We start from the raw sequence: 22,548 nt of genomic DNA, 5'->3' as shown, positions 1-22,548 counted from the left end.
GCATGCAGGGTAACTGGGATGTGCCAACCGGGTGTGATGACTCCTTCTGTCCCTGGACTTCAACCCTTGTGCAGTGCCGTGGTTTCAAGAGCGTTGAATAAGTCAGTATTTTGCTTAAACTGAATGGGTGTATTTCAAGTCATGGCAGTCCACTCCATTTGGGTGTCCTTGTTTAATATCTGCACAGCCGGAGCTGCATTGACCCTTTGGGGATGATGGTGCTTTACTCGTGCCGCTTGTCCTGCCAGGGTGAAATAAAACAAATACGTGTGACAACAGTCGGTCACAACCGGAGTGCCTGTGATGGAGAAAAAGGTGTTTGTGTCGCTCCTCGTAGACGCAGTGCTACGTGTCTTACGAACAAACAATTCAAGGACTGAGCAAAAATGACTGTTCAGTGATACTATGCTGCCCTCACGTGGGTATTTTAGAAATATCCGTCTTCAATCCCGACCGGCACTAAACTAATGCTTTCAAACTCTTGGGCATTTCCTCCAGAAAAGACCCTTGCAATCACAGTAACTTTTTTTAACCGTTTCCATGGCCCTGGCGGCCTGTGGAAGGTGAGGCCCGGCGGGAAAGAAATCCTGGCCTCGGCCGCAGCCTCCCGCGGGGGGCCTCACCTCAGGGCCAGCCGGGGGGGGCGGGGCCTGGCGCCTCACGGCCGGCAGCGCGGGGGCGGGGCCTGGCGCGCGTGCGCGGGGCGCGTCACTTCCTCTGCGGAGAGCGCTGGCGCCGGGGACGGACGGGTTGGCGGTGAGCGGTGCGGCGGGACGATGAGCGACAGCGGGGAGCAGAACTACGGCGAGCGGGTAATACACGGAGCTTGAGTGCGCTGCCCGCTCATCCCCCGCCCCTCTCCGGGCGGCGCGCCCGCCCCCGTGTCCCCGTCGCGCGGCCTGGGCGGAGCGGGTGGTGGAGCCGCCGCGGGAGGGGCCGCCGTGGCGCGGCGGGTGAGGAGGCCCCGGCGGACGCGCGGGAGGCCCAGCGGGTCCGCGGCTTGGCGGGAGGGAAGATGGCGGCTGGCCCGGCCGGGAAGGCGGTGGGGGTGCGCGGCAGGGACGCTCTAGCTGCCCACCTGCCGGCGCGCTCCATGGTGAGTCTGCCCGGCGCCATCTTGGGCTGGTGACCGGGCGCGCCGGAGAGGGACAAAATGGCCGAGGGCGGCGGGGCTGTGTGTCTCGGGCCCTGCAACTGCGCCCCCGCCGGCGCGTCTGTCCCAGTGAGGCTGCCTTGTCTCCCACCCGAGCGTGGTGGGGCTGCCCGGGAGGGTGCGTGGCACGGACTGTGGCGGGGCCGGGCGGCCGCTGCCGGCTCCCACTGCGGCGCCGGCGGGCGGGCAGGGGGCGGCCGGCTCCGGTCCCCCGTGCCTCTTGCAGCAGCGCTGGGGACGCACGGCCCTTCAGTCCCCTCCGAGCTCGCAGCCGGGCTGCGACAGTCTCGGCTGGTGCCGTGGTGCCTCGTCTTCCGTTCCCCGGCCCTGTTAGGTAACGTCTGGGTAAGGAAGTAAAATCCTGAGCCGGTAGTAGTCTGAGCCTTTGTTATACTTTCTGCAAAACTGCATTGCAGTTCACTTCTGGTGAATTGCTTTTTAAATTGAGCTCCGAGTTGCTGCTCCTCTCGCTTGCTTGTAAAATATTAACTCTGCTTCTTGATGTAGTTGCAGCCTTGCATTCAGGTGGCTTGGTCTCTAGTTTAATTTAAATGTGATAGCAGTAGTCGAAGGGTTAAATGTCAAACTGAACGCACTCAGTGCTAGGGCAATAAATATCCTTGCTTTGTGAAACCTGCAGAAGATGTTCTCTTAAACTACATAGTTACTGCAAGATTTTACTGTCTGGATGGAATTTTACTAATATTGCAGTAGATGACTTGCTAAGCTTCACATTTGTGATGTACATCTGCAATACAGGTTACCTATAGTTGATTTTTCTTTGGTGAATCTGTCTTGTTTTCCTTTGAGGTCTTTAATTTTTACTGCAACAGACAAGTGCAGCGCAGGGGTCAATACTGTGTTTTGGGGTTTTTTCAGCATCAGTCTAACTTTTTAACTTACAGCATCAGAGGGAGTTGTGGGAGGTGATAAGTAGTTTAAATTTTAAACCTTTGCTGGAAGTGGCAAAAAAAATTTAAAGAGAATGTCATAATTCTGAGCATAAAATTGCAATGTCTTGCAGTGTGTGTCTTTGAATATGGCCTTTTCTTATTCAGGTTCACTATAATAAGCTTTAATAGTATGAGTGTTTCTACTTCAGGGTAGGTTAGGTTAGAAAAATTTGTTCTCCAGGAAGCTAAAAGTGCTAGATGGAAATGAATGCTGAAAGATAGGGATTAAAGAATAGACTCCTACCACCCCCAGTATTATCTTTTCATTGGTGCCTTCATGTCACTGTTGCAACTGGTATAATTTTAGTGAGGGAGTATTACTTCTGCCTTGCTCAAGGTGGATTTCTGTGTGTTAGTTTTTTTAAAAGTTGCTTTAGTAGCTGTTGTGCAAGTCAGAATGAAAACGAGTTTAAGATGGTAGCCTAACTTTAGTAAAGTTTGCCAGGGTAACCTGCATTGTATTTTCAATCAGAATGAGTGGAAATGTTAAAACCTTTATAGCAAAGTCTTTTTGAAACATAATTGTGCAGGGTATGATAGGACAGCAATTGCTGGTCCACCTGCTTTTCTATTTTATGTTTTCTGTACTTCTATTTAAAAAAAAAAATCATGTGCAGGCAGTCTTCACCAAGGCTTAAAATGAGTTATGTCTGAACTTTTGTGAATTGTAAATAGTTAAGTTGTAGGCAATGTATGTGTCTGTAAAACTAAAAGATAAAACCATAGAGCTACAAGCCTGCTATTTCAGACTAGGTCAGGGAGTAGCTTTTCTAAATGCTATTGCCAGTGTTATTTATTGTATTTTTTGCTTAGTTAGGGCTTTTCTTTTACCAAGTCAATGGCTTTCTACTTTTTCAAGCTGGAAGCATCAAAGTCTCTGCAGAGTAGAAACAGTGTTTGGATAAATAATCTAGGATATGAATCTACAAGTGTCTGTTAAGCTGTTCCAAGTCCATGCTGCCAACAAGAATTGTGCTCCTGAAAATGTGTTCCTGTGTTCTCCCTTGTACTAGTGTTTGTATAGTCAGTCAGATCTGGGAATTAAATCAGCTGAAATTTTTTTTCTGGTTCTGTTTCCAGCTGCATTGGTTTGCAGGCTTGACTTGATTGTGTAGTCATGAGTCCTAATGTCAGCATTGGGGATGAAGAAGAAATACCAGGTGCTTTTGCAAGTAATGGGACTTGCTATTTCAGCAGCAACACAAACTTAAACTGGCTTATGTCACAGTTTAAAAAGAAAAGAAGAAAAAAAATCCCCAGTCAAATTCTGTTGTACAGCTTATACTGCATAGTGGGATTAAACTCTGGAAGCTTTTTTTAACTGAAGAGACTATAAATTATCAAATGCTACCAATACTTCAAATACTGGAATATATTTCAAATACTGTCAGTGTGGTGTAATAATTGCCATGTTTTTCCAAGTTGCTTTTATTTTGTTTTCATTCATTGAAATTGTGCTCACTGAAGTGCATGTAGTTCAGGCATGGAAGGGTTGGAAAGAAGACTAGTTAAAGGAAAAAAATAGTGAGTCTCATCCTGTGAATTAGTTAATACTGATAGTGATTACTTGGTATGTGTCTGATCAGAAACTGTTTAATATGGTAGTCAGGTTTTTTGTTAGTTTTTTTATCAGAGTAACTTGAATGGTGTAACTGCTCAATTTATAGGTCTACTTAACAAGGTACTTAACATGTATTTTCAAGAATGCTGATTTTAACTGCTAAATTGTGGAAGAAGGTCTAAGGAAGCAGTTTGAGAAGTTTAGAAACAATCTGATAGCTTGATGCCACCAAAAGGATAAGTCTTTGTATTCCTCCGTCATCAGCTGGCACTTGATCTGACTTCTTGGTGGGCTCATTTAGTACCCTAAGCTGTCAGAAAATAATTTGCTTTTTGCTGATGGATTAGTTTCCTGCCACCTTAGTGTGCTGAATGAGCCCACAGGGTCAGCACGAGGGGCAGAGGTGGTGGGAGGAAGCTGGGCTTCTGTGGTCTGTTATCTTGATTTTTCAAAACACATTCTTGTCCTTTTTTTTTGGTGGAGTTTGGAAACTGTTGTGGAAAGAGGTTGTTCTGCTTTCCCTTTGAGTGGATTCCCAGCCCCCCAGCAGTGATCTGATCTGGTGATCATGTGCTTCAGGGGGAAAAGAGGCAAAAGCTGTTATTTTTCTGTTGGATCAATTGCTAAATTCAGTAGTAGAGAGGCTGAAGGAATGTGAAGTTAGCACAGTTACACCTTGACTAAATCTGACTGCAGATTTGATAGTGTGTAAAGTGAGGCTGCCCCTTTCCTTAGGAAAATAAGTGGAAATATGTAAGTTTATAGGGATTTAGGATTTTAAAAATACTGATAGTTTTATTTGACTGTATCTTACATTATTAAGTAACTGAAATCTGTAAATTATATTCCCGTGAGGAAAAAATCTGGATCTCAGAAGAGCAAAGAACACATGGTCCTCACTTAGGTACCTTACAGCTGCTTCTGTCCATGGAAAGCTTTTCTATCTACTGCCCCCAAAATAATCCTCCTGTTGTGACATTCCCTGGTTATGGAGTAGATGGCTGTAACGCATCTTTATGAATGTGCTTAGAGGTGTTAAAAATATCATCCCTACAGTATTACACATTGGTTTTAATATGCTTAAAAGTACGGAAGGAATAATTTAGAAACCACAAGCCTGGACTCCAGGGCTTCCATTTGAATTCCAGTAATGCCTGATGAAGGGGAAGACCTGTTGGTAAAGATCAAGGGATCTGGTGGTTTTTAAAATCTACACTTCACAAATTCAAGGTTAGAGAAAAACAGTTATTTAATAGTGAACACCAGTCTTGATCTGCTTATCAACAGTGTTGGAATATGAGTCGGATAAAGAAGGTCGTTTCTTCTCTCTTCTTCCACGTCATGACAGGAGCCTACTTTGGCATTTTTAAAAAACTTCACAAAGTGAAGGAGCAAAAAGCAGAAAAAGAAAATTTATTAAGAACAACAAAACCAGATAGTAGAAACTCTCCAATTTATGTGAGCTGTGGGAGTGACTTGTGTGAACCCTCAATGGGTGTCAGTATAATGGGGTGTAAACTGAGTTTGGAGTGCTGCAGGCTCCTGGTGTTTGAAACTTTGGGTGTGGAGGATTTCCTGGGGGTTGGGGTGCGGAGGGTAACCGCTTTGAAATTTTAGGGGTTATTACCAGTCTTAGTAATATCTGGAGCAGGCGAGGTGCAATGAATTCCTTTGAAGCTGGAAGTAATAAAGAAGTGGCATAATCCTGTAAAATGTGGTAGATTGAAGATAAAGGTTTTGAAGAACAATGATCTGGAAACAAAATGTGGATGTTTAAAAACTGGGAAGTGTTGTAAAGTCCAAAGGAGCTGGATGAAAATAAGCTAGCTGTTTAATTTTCTGATTTAGAGTTGTCTTAAGGTTTTTTCTTCCTAAGTTTCTTCTCAGATCCTAGGTTTCCAGTTTCCACGTCAATCTTAACATAATATAGCAAAGATTGTTCTAAGAAATGTATTAAATAGGTGAAGACTTCCATTATTTACTTATGCTAATACCATTTCTCTGCTGATTTCTTCAAAGCTTATTGACTTCTAAAAACTCTAAAAAGGTTATGGGGTATGTTTATGGTCAAGATCCTCCCTGCTGCTTCCCTCCCATTGTGTATTTCTTGTGTCCTTTTCCATATTAGACTACCTGTATTTGGACATGGCTCCTGTCTAGCCTGAATCTGTTGAGAGGATTATGTTTTGTAAACAGAAGTATTTTTCCTCAAATGAAAAACAGCCTTAGTTTTGGTTTTTATCCCTTCTTCAATCTTGCTTTGTCTAACTCTTTTTAAAAGAGTTGAAGACTTCTTATGGTGAAATTAATACGCTAACTCAGAACTCATCTCCATGGATTGTTTTCTTTTGAAGGTAGTAATGGGTTTAGGTTATATTTGGGTTTTTTTAACTTAAATTAGTTCTCAATATTTGCACTGTCCTTTGCAGGGTTAGTATACGGGGTGGCTGTAGTTTAGAACACCTCCTTAACCACTTTGACAGAGAAGAATATGGCCTTGATCAACTTTGCTTTATTTCTGTTGCTCTTGGTATTAATTGAAAATCTGCTTTATCCTGCAAGTTGTGTCCCACCCTGTCCCCCCAGTATTGTATGGTAGGCAAGTGTAAATAGCTAAACTTTGTTTTAAGTTGCATGGAAGTGGTTTAAGCACAACTGAATTTTGGTTTAGCAAATGAATTTCTGAATGCTTAGTGTAGAATGCCCATTGAGTGTCTGTGTTTGAGATGTTACAAAGAGAAAACAAGTTATTTTTGAGAAAAATCTGGTACTCTGGTGTCATTAGTGAGCATTCTTTATCAGAATTGACACAAAACTTCAAATTGTTTGGTTTTAGGAAAAAATAGAATTCTGCTGCTGAATTTAAATTTTTTTCTAACATCTTGAAACAAATAATACCTTCTAGTGTGTTCAAACAAGGTGTTTAAGCCATGTGACTGAAGTTAAGCATTATACTGATTTAAAAATATATGAAGTTGAAAATGCTAATTAGGTTATGTAATTACCAAAAAAGATTACAAGTAAATAATAGAGTAGGTGGGGTATTATTCCAGAACAGTGTTTGAGTGTTTTGCACAGAATTGCATTTTTGGTTGGTGGAAAATTATTATTTACTTGGAAGCCTGAAGCCTGCATATGTAATCCCACTTGCGCAGGTAGAGTAGGTGTGAGTGTGCTCATAAACCTTCAGACTAGGCCTTCTAAACTGCAAGAATGTCCCAAAAAGTAACATGATTGTAACTTATTGAAGGACCACCTGTGGTGTGCTGTCTGCATTCAAAAAGCACATCAGTTAGTTGTCTCTGGCTGCAGCAGGGACCTTATTTAAGTCACTTGTTGATTTTGTCTAAGTATGTGGCTGACAGTGCAAAGTATTTTGAGTTTCCTAACGCTAGAATTCATTAGTAGATATTCAGTTGATTCACTGTGCATTTGCTATTAAATATAGGCATAAATAGCGAATTCAGTTGCTTAGTATTAAGTTAAACTGAATTGACTGAATCTGTTTATAAAATAGTAGGGCATTTGGTAGATTCAATTCTTGAACTGCATATATATTAAAAGTCCACAAAACATTTTTTTTTCTAGTTTCAGTTTTGGCACTAGATTTTATCCTGGAGTTTTAAAATATTCTTCATCCTGTTCTTTTTCTATTAAGGTTAATGTTGAAGAAGGAAAATGCGGAAGTCGCCATTTGACAAGTTTTATAAATGAGAATTATTTGAAGCTCAGGAATAAGTGAAGCTGAAATTTGAAAAAAAAGAAAGTGAATGCATGCTAATTATCAGACCAGAAGTCCCACTTGTAGAATATTGAGCAATTTGTGTGAAGTGGGGAAGATGAAAGAAGTCAGAATTTGAAACGGAAGAATGAAGAAAAGGAATAAAAATGAAGTTAAGATAAGAAGTAATCTGGAATCTGAAAGCACTACGCTAAGTAATTACTAGTCTGTTTATGTGTCCCTGTATATTTTGCTAAACATGCATGCATTATCTGTTTAATAGCAAAAGTATATGCAGGGTAAAGAAGTGTCTACCAGGGAAAAAAAAAAAAAAAAACACAACAACCTTCTTAAAAATCTAGGCAGTTCTAATGCCAACTGCCTGGACACGTAGATATGAATTTTTACCATTTATTTCACTGGAGCTTGTTTACAGACCTTAGGTAAACGAGAAATTGTGTACAAATTAGGCTTTCAATATCTGCGTGCAGGAATCCCGTTCTGCTTCCAGAAGCGGAAGTGCTCATGGGTCTGGCAAGTCGGGGAGACACACCCCTGCAAGATCTCGATCTAAGGAGGATTCCAGGCGTTCCAGGTCAAAATCTAGATCCAGGTCTGAATCCAGGTGAGTTTATTTCTTTTACCTCTTCCTCCTCTTCACAAGTCAGATGATTATGTCAGAGGTGAACTGAAGTCCAATGTAGCCCCATTCTGTTTCCAGAGATAACTGGTGATCTATGGACATTCAATACAAAGGGGCATGTCTGGTTTCAGGATTTGAAAAGATAAACTATCAAGTTGGAGCTTTTTGCAGCTTTTTCTAAGTGGTGGTTGGCTACGTAGACTTGTATCTCTGCTGATACAGTTTGGAGGTGGCCTGCCTTTTAAGTCTTAGAATAACGGCTAGTTTCTGAGCATGAAGCATTAGGAACTCTAGATGTTACTTTTTCTGTGCATTAAAATAAATACATGCATCAGCAGATTTTCCATTTTAGGTCGCATTAACGTATTACGTTTTCTCACTGGAAGCAGTGATGTTTCTGGAGTAGTTAATGGTATATTCCATGAAAAAGAAGCAGTACAGATAAATGTGAATTTCAACAGACATCTGTCTGACCTTTTAAGTATATATTAATGTAACTTGAAAATTAACAGCCTGGAAAGCTTTAAAGATTAGACAGCTTTCCAAGCTCTCAAAAGTTGTGGAGGAAGTAGCTTGCTTATTGTATTTGTACATGGCAACGCAAATGTACGCTGTGAAAAGGCCTTTTGCACTGCATTACCTATCCTTATATTCATCTGCTAAACAGGCTGTGCACGGTGACAGAATTCCTCTTGAGACTGTTAACAGATGTAACTGAGACAAAATATGCTGATAGTCTAAAAATAAGACTATAAAAGTCCAGTGTTAGCCACTTTACATTGGCTTTACCAGGTGTGTCATGTAAGAGGTACATATTTAATAAGGAATGAATAGAGGCAAAAAACCCTGTAAATGGTTGAATGATGTTATTGTCTTAAGAGTCTAGATAATTGAGTGCTGACTACAGAAATGGATGTGTTAAGTTCCTTTACTCATTCGTAAGCATTCAGGTTAAAAAATGTGGGTTTCAGCAGGGGGGTTTCCAGTTGAGCTGTCTGCAATATACTTTTTATGTGTATAAGCAATGAATTAGGCTTGCTAAAGCCTGGGTGTCAGGCTGGCAGAAGGATGACAACTTTGGAAGACATTGTACTATTAGCAATCACACATGATGGAAAACTATCAAATACTGTGTTTAGGTCTCCTTGCAAGATCAAAGTGATCAGTTTGAAAGGCTTTTGTGAGAAGGGGAATACTTGGGAAATTTTGACAGCAGAGGAATGGGCTTGGTTTTTTTTCTGTGTACTTCAGGCACAGTCACAATCATGCACTTGGCAATCCCTATAGTGCAAGAACAAATACGTCTAATTAATTGAATAAATACTTGGTAAAGTAATACCGCTTTATAGAGTATGAAATTGGAGTGACCTCTGGAATTGCTAGTAGTGAGAGATTCGTAGGACAACTCAGGAAAGGTCCAGTCCAAAATCCTGCTCAAGGCAGAATCAGCTCTGGGCTCAGACCATGTTCTCAGGGCTTTATCCATTTGGGTTTTGAAAACCTCAGAGGATGGAGACTGCACACCACCTTTGGGGAACCTTTTAATTTTAAAATGACAAGCAAGTCAGGACCCAGCCCAGCATGTCCTTCTGCACCTTAATCCATAACCCCTAGGGATTCCATACCCTTTAAAGCACCGTGTTTCTCACTTGCAGAATAACCATAATACTGTGTAAGAATGCAATCACAAATTGTATAAAGTGCTGGAAGAAGCAGATACAAGCTCTAGAATTTACGAGAGACCTGGCAAATCATTTACTTTAACAAGAAGTCACCCTTTAAATAATACCCTGGCAACTGACTTTACTTTTTGATGAACAAAAATAGAAGCTTATGACTACCACGGCTTCCTGAGCATTTAACAGCTGTCTTGAAAATGCCTATGGCTGGAAATACTGGAATTATATTGCAGAGTTTGAGTGTGTTCATTAGCAGATTTGGGCAGAACTGTGTCAAGGCACATATTTAGAACCAACATACTTATATTTCTTTTCAGTGCCGTCACATGTTTGGATGTGATCATGAGCAGGTCATCTAACTCTGGCTCTCACCAGAGAAATAACCTTCTGAGAACTTTCATATATTTGGTAGTTTCTGTTGCAAATGTATTTTTGAGTTACCAGCTTTAAAAATTAAACTTTGATTTGGGAACAGATCTGTATCCTGGTGTATTTATCAGTTGGGGTGTGGATATACTTGATTTAAAAATCTGCTTTTATTGAAGTTTTCATCAGCAGCTTAGCAAGCTTGTTATCTTTGGCTGACTCTGTGAAGTCTAAACAACTCTTAATGAAGGAATAGGATTTTCAGCTGCGGTGGCTTTGCAGCAAAGGAGAATGATGGCAGTATGACATTTAAGGCAGCAATATAAGCAGTGCCTATTTAAAATAAGCCTTGTTCTCTTGCATAATGGATTGCCTGGTTTAGAAGTGTCCAGCTCTTGTTCAGTGTGATGAGTGTATTCTGTTACCTGGAACATGAGTTCTGTGTTTGCCTTCATTTTTTTTTCTATGTCAGCAGTTGAAATGTGGCTGTATACATGTGTTGATCAACTTCTTTTTATTATTCCTGTCTTTCTTTACTGTCTTCCCCACCTCAGGGAAGTTCTCTCTTTTTACTTTCTGTTGCCAAAAATAATTTATCCTTTCTAAATACGTAGTTAGAAGTGTTGTAATGGGACACGCTGAAGTCATTTCTCCTGGACATGTACACATGCTTCAGGTTGAGAAAGACAGAACTTAGCTGGCTCACTTCTGATGAGGTTGAAGGCATTTTTTTAAGGAGGCCCGTAATGTACAGAGTGTATATCGTGCAGTTTGGTTGTCTGGTGACACTTACCTGGTGAGAAATCCCAACTGTGGAAGAAGCTGTTAAATGCTCAGGATTAAAAATGGGTTCAGGTTAAGAGCTTCATTCATGCTAGCATAGTGGTGGTGTTAATGTGAAACACAGTTGTGCAATGAATGGTAGCTTATGGTCTTGGTCAGTACTCAACTACCTTGGCTCCCACAAAATAGAGGAAGGACATTTAAGACACAAACAAGAGTCTGAAGATTAACTATTTATGACTAAGAACCTTTGAATATTAAGCTGTTTATTGCACTTCTTAGCCTTACAGCAGTTTTCTTTGTAGTTGTGTGGAATGCGGATTATTCAGTGACTGCCATCAGCAGGCCAAGCTCGGGCGTAATATTCCAGTTTAAGTGCCTGCCCAGCTTTTCAACTAAGATAGTCTGTGTTGTGAGGGCTGAGTGTTTAGTAGAAGGAATTGAAGTGTTTCAGAACCTCATCTTCACAGACTTAGTGCTGTCATAATACATTTCTGGAACTGTTCTGAGGAGACCTGGGCTGAAATTAGTGAGCAGTTGCACCTTTGCCTAAATACACTTGAAGTGTGACTATTCATGAGCAGCTAATGTTAAGTAACTGTTGAAATACCAGAAGGTACATAAGCCTACTACAGCTTAATTTCTTCAGTTGTGCTAAGCTCTGTTTCAGGGGCATTTGCCAGACTTCTGTGCTTGTAATTATGCACTGTGTAAAAAGTGTATTTGCTTTTCAGTGTCACTGAAAGCAGTGCTATTCTGAGTGCTAGAATAAGCAGAAGTGTGCACCTCTGCAATCGTGCATGCTTTATGTTGTCATATTTACTCCTGTTCCTTTTTTCTGTTAAGTCTTTAAAAGAAAGCCACCCCAGCTATTTTTACTTAAATGCTACTGTAAATGCTGTGAGTATTCTAAGCCTATACTGTGTCAAACCAAGATAGCCTTGTTAAAGAAAGTTAAAAGCTATTGGGGAATTAAAAGCTAACTAAAATGAAAGTTGAGGTTCCTGTTCTGCAGTAGAAATGCTCTGAGAGCATCTACAATAATGTAATTGTAAAGATTTAGCACATGGTCCTTGAGAGTAGTGACTAAATTGATTAGAGCTGAATCATGTGGTACTGCAGGTTTTTAGAAAATGGTTATTTGGGCTTTTTGTTTGTGAATATCTGACATAGTTTTGAAGGGTTAAAAAAACCAAACAAACCCAACACTGTACCTTTTTCTTTTTTTTCCTCAGATCTAGATCAAGGAGGAGTTCCCGTAGACACTACACAAGATCACGCTCTCGTTCCCGCTCTCATAGGAGATCCAGAAGTAGGTCTTACAGTCGGGATTATCGGCGACGACACAGTCACAGCCATTCACCCATGTCTACTCGCAGGCGTCATATTGGAAACAGGGTATGTCTGTTATAGAAGTAGATGACTCATACATAGTCCTGAATGCATCCTTAATTGGGGTTTTCCAGAAGAACATTCTGCTTCCCACTCAGGTTTGTTTAAAATATATTGTTGTTAATTGTCATTTGGCTTTTGATAAGCCATGAATCTTGTAAGTTTGCTTAGGATTGTGCAGTGGGGGTGTCTTGTTTGGTTGGTTTTTAACAGATGCCTTTAGAAGTGCTACCAGTGCATGCTGTTGTCACTATACCTGCTGTAATAAATGAGCGAATGTATGCAGTGAAGGATGGGGGTAGAAGTAGGAGGGAGAAACATTTGTGCTTTTCTTGATTAGAAAGCCTGGAAAACAAAAACATTTCATTAAAAGCTGTTTTGATGGTGTCTTTATTAAATGAGCATGCAAACCACTTTGCTTTTAGCTGCTTTACACGCTCAGGTGGCTGGGCGTGGTGTGGTTCGTGCTAAAGTAGGGGGGGAAAAGTAATAACTAACACAAATGAAGATGTGATCCACGCCTCTGTATATAGCTCTCCACATCCAACAGTCATCAGCTAGCCTTTGGAGGGAAATCTTTTTAAATACAGTACCTATTATGTACTGTAACTGTAGTTTGTACAATACCGTAAGAAATGCAAAGTGTTTTTGTGAAAGGAGCCTTGTGTATCTGTAGGTTTGATTGTAATAGTGTCTATTAGCAAGTTAATCCAATCTGAATCTCAGCAGTATCTTTTTTGCTGTTTTGGCTTGAAACTCTGACACTCACAACTTGTGAAATACCTTGTACTGCAAATACAAGCAATTTTATTCTAACGCCTATCTGTCTGTCCCTTCCTTTAGGCAAATCCTGACCCAAATTGTTGTCTTGGCGTGTTTGGATTGAGTCTGTACACCACAGAAAGAGATCTGAGAGAAGTTTTCTCCAAGTATGGTCCAATTGCTGATGTTTCCATTGTGTATGATCAGCAGTCTCGGCGTTCAAGAGGATTTGCATTTGTGTACTTTGAAAATGTTGAGGATGCTAAAGAAGTAGGTTGGGGTACAGAATGTATGGCATGTTTGTGGTGTTCTCAGTTGCTGGGATGTATACTCTGTAACAGGATATAACCTGGGGAAGCTCACTGTTTGACCTTTAAAATGGTATAGGAACCTTTGACATTAATTCCTTTTGACTATATGAAATAATCATAATGCAAGCTAGTCCACAGTATCTTCTCTTCCCTGCCTTCTCAGGGCCTAAAAAATACTTGGCACCTCATAATAAATGTCAGTCTTAGTTCAAAAGATACCTACTGTGTACCAGAGGAGAGAGTGGAGAGGCATGAATACTGGTCCCTGTGCAGGCTGAGCTGTTGTGTAATTCACAAAAGCAAACTTTGGGCTAGCCATAGTGCAAACTATGCCAACAAGAGAATAAAATAGAAACACAGGCTTTTTGTTTTAAATATGAGATGCGAGTTCCTTCCTGACTCCACATGTGATCTTACAGTCAATAACAGGCATGTTCAGAGTGGACCAGACGGCCATTTTGGGAGCGCTCACATGCATTCTGCTGACTTCTAGTGCTTCAGTCTGAAGGGGGTTGGAGAATCTTTTCTGAAAATAAAAGGCCAGGCAAATGTACAGTGGCTTCTTGGTCCCTGCAGAAGTCCACAGGAAACCCTAAGGGATTCAGTAAATTGAAGCAGTGTCAATACCATATAACAAATTACAGGATTTGTGCTTACAAGTGCAACAGAATGAGCAGGGAATTCTATACTCACCAGGTATAGAATTCTACACTCAGGCCAGCCCTTGGAGAGCAGTGTGCTTATGGGCTGTAACTAGGCTTGCATTCTGCATACATTCCACTACTTAAAGTCTCTAGTGTCTTCTTTTCCAAATTTGGCACGAAGACTTCCATGTTAGGTTGGAGCTTTGGATGTGGGTCCTGCTACTTGGCAGAAAAAAACAATTGTTTTGCTTCTTTTTACTTCAGATTTACTTATGACTCAGATATTACTATATTCAAGGTTGTGATAGGTTTTGAGGATGTATTGGAGGAAAAAAACTTAACAGTGCTCTTCTGTTAACTTATAAATGCTTTGCTTTATGTTGCGTGTTGGAGTCATTACATCTCCCTACATAAGCATGTTCAAAGGTTTATCTTAATAGTGTTAGAAATAGAAGTACTGAAACAATTGTTAAATTATGTTCCTTTTAGGCTTTTTATGCAATATAAGTCACATTTTAAGTGGTTACTGAAGCTTATATCCAGCTGGCCTAGAATGTCTAGGTTCTAGAGTTTAGGTTCAGTGTTATGTATAAGGCATAAGTGAAACTTGGACGTGCATCCTAACTGAGCCATTTTAGGACTTCTCTTAATACTTGAATTGGTGGTTAGAAACTTATGTTGGTAATAAAGTTCATACTTACAGCTAATTGTATTTTATCACCCTGCTCAGGCAAAGGAACGTGCCAATGGAATGGAGCTGGATGGAAGAAGGATCCGAGTAGACTTCTCCATAACAAAAAGACCTCACACACCTACCCCTGGAATCTATATGGGAAGACCCACTTAGTAAGTTACCTGTGTGGGGTTTTTTCCAAATCAGTATGGGATAGGATTAATTGTCTTGTGTTTTGTTAAAAACTGTTCTGTATCCCCTCTAAGAGACCTGATTCTGTGTGGTTTTCCTAGTTTATCAGGCTTTTGCATTAATGCACAGTTCTGAAAGCTGTTTCCTTGCTTTTGACTTGTGTGCTGTACAGTATGTGGATGTTTCAGTAGTAGAAACTAAAATACAGATATCACTGTTGATGCCTAATTACATTTTTTTTACAAAAAAGTCTCCTTAACAAGAGCTGTACTAACACTGATGTGGTTATTTAAAAAAAAAAAAGAGTACCTGTGGACAGCCATCAGTACTAATGCGTATCTTTCCAGCTCTTTAGAGAGGAAGGGTTAATTTATATAGCACTTGTCAGGGACTGATTTAGGGTCAGCCTGGATTACAGTGATCAGAAACATGTGTTCCTTAGTTATGCAGCCCAGACATGAGCTATCTAAACATTTAAATAAGTCTACGGTAAGATTTTTTGACAATTTCTAAATTATTTTAAGTTGTCCTATGTACCTTCAAATATTAATGTCTTTTGCAAGCTCAAGTGTTTTCAAGAGTGAATTAAAAAATACTAGTTGAGCAGCTGTGTGGTACAGTTTGCCCTATCCACAGAGTACACTTAACTTAAATTTGCCAAGAATTTGCCAAGAATGTAAACTGTTTTCCCAAGTCATTTCCCAGTTGTTTCCCAAGACTTTCAGCTTATGGTACTGGTGGTTATGTAGTTGATGTTGTGTTGAGACTACAGCTTATTTTTTTTGATGGGAAAGTTCTTCCAAAAGGAGTTTTCTGAGAGTTAAAAGTGAATGAAGAGTTGTCACAGAATTTCTCATGTGCCTGTGATATCAAAAGGTTAAGAGTTTTCAGACCAAGGAGGAAAGTAGCTGTCTTAAAATTCAAGCATTTTAAAAAGCAATTATTTAAGTAGTTCTGTTCCCATCTGCACTGATGGCAAAGTAGGAGTCCTCACAATCATTTCACCTGTGAGGACACAATGTAATAATACAACTCAGTTAAAATGGTGTATACTTGACTGACTGTGCACCTACTGAAAAGCACTACAAACAATATTAATTTTTATATTTTATTAAATGTAATTCTCTTTCACTACTTGTAGTGGCAGCTCACGACGACGAGATTACTATGACAGAGGGTATGATAGAGGGTATGATGATCGTGACTATTACAGCAGATCATACAGGTGAGGCATTGTTTGTAATACTTGACTGCTTTTTAATCTGGGCTTTCTTATTTACTTTTCTACCTATATAAGTTAAGCAGTTCATCCTATGTATGTATACCAAAATATTTTTTGCACTCGCTGTCATTCTGGAATCTTACTATGAAGTCTTTACCAAAATGACTGCTCAGTACAAATCAGATTGGTCAGATTGAGAAATACTTTTGATGTTTAACCTGTGGCATGAGTTAGTCCATAATGGTGTTTTTTAATCTGCATTAAGTTTTGAAAAACAAAGTATATATGTTCTCTATAGTCTCATTTTAAAAGAATCTTTTGTTGGTTCATCTGTTAGCATTGAGATGGTGGGAATACAGGTGCAGATCTAATATTTGAGTTGGTATTATAGTGCCAACTTACATCTTGAGCATAATGTAGTAACAAAGTAGGAAGTTTCAGTGGTCACCAGTATCCCCTACTAATAATTATGGCACCTCAAATGTTGCCAAAAATAAGGAATCAGGGATTGGAACATTACCTGTTCTGTATTGGACATTTGCATAAAAAAGCTGATTTAACATACTCTGGGTTGGATATGTGTGTTTTACTTGGACTCACACCTCCTATTTCTGTCTGTCTTCAGTCTAAACTTCTGTGTTCGACGGCACAGTAGTTAGCTGAAAGAGGTGAATATTCAGGTGGCAGTATACCTTGTCAGAGGGCTAGTAAAGCTGTTACAAAATCTGTTGAAAACGTGGTTGGTATGTAATTGGTTTTGGTGATAGAGCAAGTTTGTCTTCTGCATTTTCCATTAAGACTGCCAACAAGACTTGTGCCCTGTGAAATCCTCACGATTTCTGGGACACTTAAGTTGGACACAAAGATAAAAGTTCGTTTTTTCTGTCTGCAATTACCAAGTGTTCCTGCGGTTGCAGAATTCTATAGTAGTACTTTCGAAGTGGTTTGCAAAGCTTAAATGCATCAGCAGTGGGTGGGTTTATGGTTGCTCCCTGATGGCAACCATGTATTCATGGAAATACATGAATTCAAATTGCATTATCACACTATAGCTCAAAGACAAAGGAAATAATAAATTCTCTGATCTTAGTTCTCAGTGTGGTCTTCTGTTGCTTTCTAGGTGTAGAAGAAAACACCGTCTTTATACTTATATTGATAGCTGTATGGTCATTGTCAGTGACTGAGGGCAGCTATCTCCTCCTTTCCCTCCTACTATTTTCAGCCACTTTTTCCTCCTTCCTGGGCTGTTGGTGTTGCTTCCAATCTGTTTCTCCACTCCATGCCTTGCTGTTGTCACTTAAATGGGGTGCCTTGCTTCTGCAGTGCTTCAGCGCTGCTGGGGACAGAGAGGGGATCCAGGTGCTCTACATCATAACAGTGAACACAGGAGACAAGTGTTCTGCTCATATTTCTGGGAAGCAGTCATTAGAGTACTTCTCTGCCTCTAACAATCCATTTTCTTGAAACACCAGTGGCTTGAACATTTTTGAGAAATGTAGCAGCTAAAATCTGAAGTTGATACTGGGCATACAAGAAACAAGACGTGTTGGTTTTCATCTTGCCAGCACTTCTGTATAGGCTTTCACAGGAGGTAGATATGACCCAAAAGCAGCTCTTTGACCAAACTTCCGGTTTGTTTCAGAGCACAAGGTACAAAAACTTGCTTGGGATAATTAACCTAGTCTTGTCTCATTTAATGAACTAAAAATAATGAATTGAAATCTAGTGGGTAGATTAACTGAATCAGCTTGCCAAAGCGTTGGGGAACAGAAAAGACTTGCAACATAACCTGCTAAGCAGTCCGTTAAGTGGTGCTTCTAGCTTGCTTCTCCCACGTTCCATTTTTTTGTATGGGGTTCTGATGTAAACCTATCAAAATGGCAAAAGCACATAAGGACCGGCAAAAGATGTGGGGCTATGCAGTGTTTAAGAGTTTTACGCTATCGGTCTTTCTACACTATTTGCACTTCTTCATAGTACAAATTTCCTTTTCGTTCGTAAGGGGTCAGTCAGGGTTTACTGGTTGTCCTTGAAATGTGGTGTTTATTCCTTGTGTAGATTATGGCATGACCCTGTCTTTAGTGCTGGAAGTGTTACCTTTTTCATTCCTGATAGTGAACGGGGTGTCAGATGTTTGTAAAACGTTACCAGAAGTTGTAATTACGTCAGTTCTGGGTGCATGCTAGTGAGAATAGTTGCAAACTGTGATAGTGACTGAACATAAAGAAGAGCACATGCATTAGATGAGCAAGAGCAGACTAGTGAGAAGATGGACTACATACTGTACTAGTCTGAGTGTGGTATATCAGAATTCATGGCTGTGCTTCAGTCCAGCTCTTTGAGGCAGTCATGTGCTGGGCTATGTTCTGACCTTCCTATGTGCTCTCCCATCCTGTGTCTTGTTGTGAACTAGGGCTTTGGGGTGGAAATACTCAGAATATTGACAATTCCAGCAAGGGTGATTTCCATTTCCTATCTTAAAAAAAAAAAGCCAACCAAAGAAACCACACCCCAATGTTTTAAAGCTCACTGCAGAACCTTTATAATGTCTTTTCATAGCAGATATTGAAAGGGTGAAAGTAAGCCACAAATGGTTTGTGTGTGGCTACTTTAAAAATATCATGGTCTGCCCAGGTTAGATATCTGCAGGATGAGAAAGTAGGTATTGGTCATTTGAGGGAGAGAGAAGAATAGTGTTGTGTATGTCATGAGTGCTTCCTTGAGGAAGGGAAAGTTAAAATTGTTGAAGATGCAGTAGAGCATTGCATACTAGTACTCCACCCTAGAAAATCAATTGGTAACAATTACTTTGCATTTTTCCCTTCCTTGCCCTGTGTGCAGTGAAGCCTTAAGGGAAATAAAATTTCAGATGGGAATTGTCATGTTAAAACCTTAATTTCTCCTTATTGCCGTGGGATGCTTAATCTTGTCTGGAAAAGTATCTGTAAACTGAAGAATAACCTAAAAAAAAAAAAAGCCGATTTGTACACTGGCTAGCTCCCAAATGGAGAAGACTTAAAAAAAAAAAAAAGAGACCTGCTGATTGAAAGTGTGGTGTCATGTTTGGGGGGTTCTTGGTCCTTCATATGATTTATGGCCTTTTTGAGCTGCCGTGAGACATCTGTGACAGTGACTGTTCCATAATCCAAACTTGATTTAGTCATCTCCTGGTAATGCTTTGCTGTATCTAAATCTGTGGAGGTACCAGCCCCAACATTTAATATTGTTAAATACTATAATGTATTGTTTCAGTTCTAGGCAGCTTCTATATAAGGAGAAGTTGTACCACAGTTCTTAAATGCCCTTGTTTAAACGTGATTGTGAAGTGTTAAAATGTAAGGGTGTGGGGGTTTTTTCCCCCTTCCTTGACCTTGGAATCAACTTTTTTTTTCCTCAGGACAGTGAATTGATCTTGCTACTTCAAAAAAATAAAATTGCTTGCCTCGAGTGGATAAGCATATGAGAATACAAATGGTCTTAAAAGCAAGGGCTATGTACTGATCTTAAATTGTTGGTTGTTGGAGAGTATGAAATCATAAAATACAGTATTGGTCAGCTGGAACATGAGTCCTCTTTAACTGTTCCTTGACACAGAGTTTAGCCAACTTATTCCAGGAATACATAAAAAGAATGTAGTGAAGTAATTTAGCATTATCCAGTGTAGGAATCAATGTTTTCTTGTCTTAACATCATTTTTTTATGCTTGATGATGCCTTTTGGTTGTACAATGAACTCTTTGTTTATTTTTAAAATTTTCAAAAGTCGTTCTGCTTTTGTATTCACAGAGGTGGTGGTGGCGGAGGAGGAGGAGGATGGAGAGCTGTTCAAGACAGGGATCAGTTTTACAGGTATGATAGGAAAGCTTTCAGTGTCTGATCAACAGTGGAAATACATGGTATTTTTTTAGTATTCTATGAATCAAGTCTAGGATATCTTTAAACACATTAACAGAAACTGGGTGGATGCTGAGTACTTGCAGCTCTTCAGTGAGCAGTGCAATTCATTTCAAAGGTTCCCTCATCGCTATGTAAAGGGGTGAAGGTTAGTATAGGGACAGGCTAGTGCAGCTTTGCACAGGAAAAACTTGTGATTTTTGCCAAGAAGTTAATGTCCTGAATGTTTGGGGATTTATTTTTTTTATTAGTAGATTAGTGGAACTAGGCAAGGAAATGCAAAACTTGGGAGTGCCTGGATTGGAGGGGTTTGGGGGTGGGGTTGATTGTAGCAGTGACTGCTACTCAAATCAACTCTTCATCTCAAAACAAATAATTTGAATTAAAAGTTAAGATGTGATTTGGCTTACACTGCTTGTTTGGGATGCTCTTGCCTTGAAACACTAAAATCGCTTGTAGTCAAATTGTGAATGCAAGAGAGCTTATATTTTTCTTATTAGTCCAAGGTAGTATTACTCTGACCTGGTAATAAAAAGTAGTAAGAAAACTCACATCTTTGCTTTGTTATCCAGTAGAAACGTTGATCAGCTCTCTATGCGCTTGTTAGCTTTCCCAACTACACTCTTGATACCAGGATTGGGTTAGAGGTATCCACATAAAGCTGCTGCCACTCAACTGCCACAGGCTCTAACAAAGGGATTGTTTCTGTTGCCCTCTTTCACAGGAGGAGATCACCATCCCCATATTACAGCCGAGGGGGCTACAGATCTCGATCCAGATCTCGATCCTATTCACCTCGTAAGTAGTCTTGGAGCTTGCGTATCAAAAGCAAATTTCCACTTTGCCTGAACTTCTTTTGAGGTTTTGTGTCCATAAAGACTATTGGACTTCAGTGTGGTTATTTCTTTTGAACCACAGTTCCCTTCAGTGTTTCATTGAGCAACTGGTAACCTTGAGGACAGAGCAAATATTTAGTTTGCACAAAAATAAACTAGGTAATACCACTTGTTTAAAAAGTCTGAGGTACCATTTCTTTCTCTGAAACTCTGTAAAAAAACAGGAGTTTGTAGTATACTGACTGTTTGGTTACCTCTATGACAGCAAGGCCGAATTCCCAAGCCTTGCATGTTCTAACACTGAAACTAAATTTCCCAACATAACTTGTTAAAGAGGAGGTTAACTTCATCTGAGGTCCAAATAGTGCTTTTTTTTTTCCCTGAATTGCTTATTTGCATGGAAGATAAAGCTGCATTTTGATGGCAGAAATTTAATAAAACACAATAGCATTCCTAGCATGCTCCCTTTGTAACGGATACAGAGTGAATGAATAGGTTGTGTTCTCATGTTTACCCGTTGTGTCCAAATGAAAACAAGTGTAACTGCTTTTACTGATACGTTGGGAAACTGGCCACCACAGAACAGTTACAATGTAAATTCTCATTGTGTGCTGAAACATCAGCCCTGGGCATATGACGGGAATTGGGGGTTTTCTACCCAAAGGAACTTACTGGCAGAACTGTACTGTACTGACTTTGTCACAGACAAATCACAAGGCACTCAGATTTGATGCAGATTTGAGGGATGGCAGTAAACTTAGGAATCTTAAAAGTCTGTCAATCCTTGGAAGTCTAATAGTGTATATATTTTGTTTTTTCTTTCAGGTCGCTATTAAAGCATGACATGTAGAGGAATTTCTAGCTACAGCCTAGTTGAAATTGCAAGTTTGTGGACAATATTTTTATTGTCTCTTCTGTTTAAACAAGTGAACAGTGCCTAGTGAATAGGTGACTTTTACACCTTTTACGAAGACTACTTCTGTGATGTTAAATGCTGTTTCATTCTGCATATTTGTGTAGTTTGGTGCTTTGTTTCAAGTTGTGTTTTGAAAGGAGTATGTTTTGCATGTATTTTTTTAGTCTCAATTTTGACTCCTGAAAGGTTTCTATTGTAAAGACAAACAGTTCAGTTAGTTTTTTCTACTGATTCCAAGGTATTCTGAAGATCAAAACCTGTGTAAAATGCTTTCAAAAAGTGAAAAATAAAATAAAAAGAAGTTTGTTTTTTCTTTTCCTACTTACTTTTGACAAGTATAAGTTACAGGTTGAAAAGAGACTATAACACTTATGCTGTTACTCTGGAATAATGTTTAAAGCCCAGAAGTAAAATTCACCCTAACTTTGTGTTGTTGGGTAGTTGTTCTGTAAATGTAATACCTTCAGGTATGTAAAACCAGCGCGTAGAGAAGTCTGTGTGCAAATTGTTCAGTAGCAGGAGCAAGAAATGTCATTCATCAGCACTTGTTTTAAACTCTTGGTAATGCTGTTGAGCTTTGAGGTGGGTGAGCTGTTAGCAGATTGTCACCTGTAACATGTATACCTTTAAGGAGAGGGCTTCAGTGGAAGTAGGTAACCATATACTTAGAGAAGGCAATGAAATAACATTTAGACTAATTGGATGTTTTTATTTTCTTCACTGACCATTGTCCTTTTTAAAGACACATATGTGGCTAAAATGCAGTATAAGTATCAAATGATGCTTTCATACCAGTATAGTACCATTTTTGCCTACTCGGATTCATGAACTTCATACACTTACAGGAA

General features: G+C 39.9%; 1 protein-coding gene across 2 annotated transcripts; it reads left to right on the top strand.

The window, feature by feature from the left end:
* The first annotated feature begins 712 nt into the window (after positions 1–712).
* TRA2B (transformer 2 beta homolog) lies at positions 713–22,129 on the top strand. 2 transcript variants are annotated; one of them, XM_072867451.1, is made up of 9 exons: positions 713–812; positions 7,880–8,013; positions 12,095–12,257; positions 13,095–13,283; positions 14,699–14,814; positions 15,975–16,058; positions 19,841–19,903; positions 20,673–20,746; positions 21,610–22,129. In XM_072867451.1, exons 1-9 carry the CDS (start codon positions 777–779, stop codon positions 21,618–21,620), a joined length of 870 nt encoding a protein of 289 aa, XP_072723552.1. In that variant the 5' UTR covers positions 713–776; the 3' UTR covers positions 21,621–22,129. The 2 variants fall into 2 exon arrangements, with proteins under 2 accessions (XP_072723552.1, XP_072723553.1); XM_072867452.1 differs by lacking the exon at positions 21,610–22,129 and having other exon boundaries at positions 20,673–20,754.
* The last annotated feature ends 419 nt before the right edge of the window (positions 22,130–22,548 follow it).

This window comes from Ciconia boyciana, chromosome 7 (genome assembly GCF_034638445.1).
Source record: "Ciconia boyciana chromosome 7, ASM3463844v1, whole genome shotgun sequence".
Taxonomy (NCBI): Eukaryota; Metazoa; Chordata; class Aves; order Ciconiiformes; family Ciconiidae; genus Ciconia; species Ciconia boyciana.
This window is presented reverse-complemented; position numbering and strand designations above follow the sequence as displayed.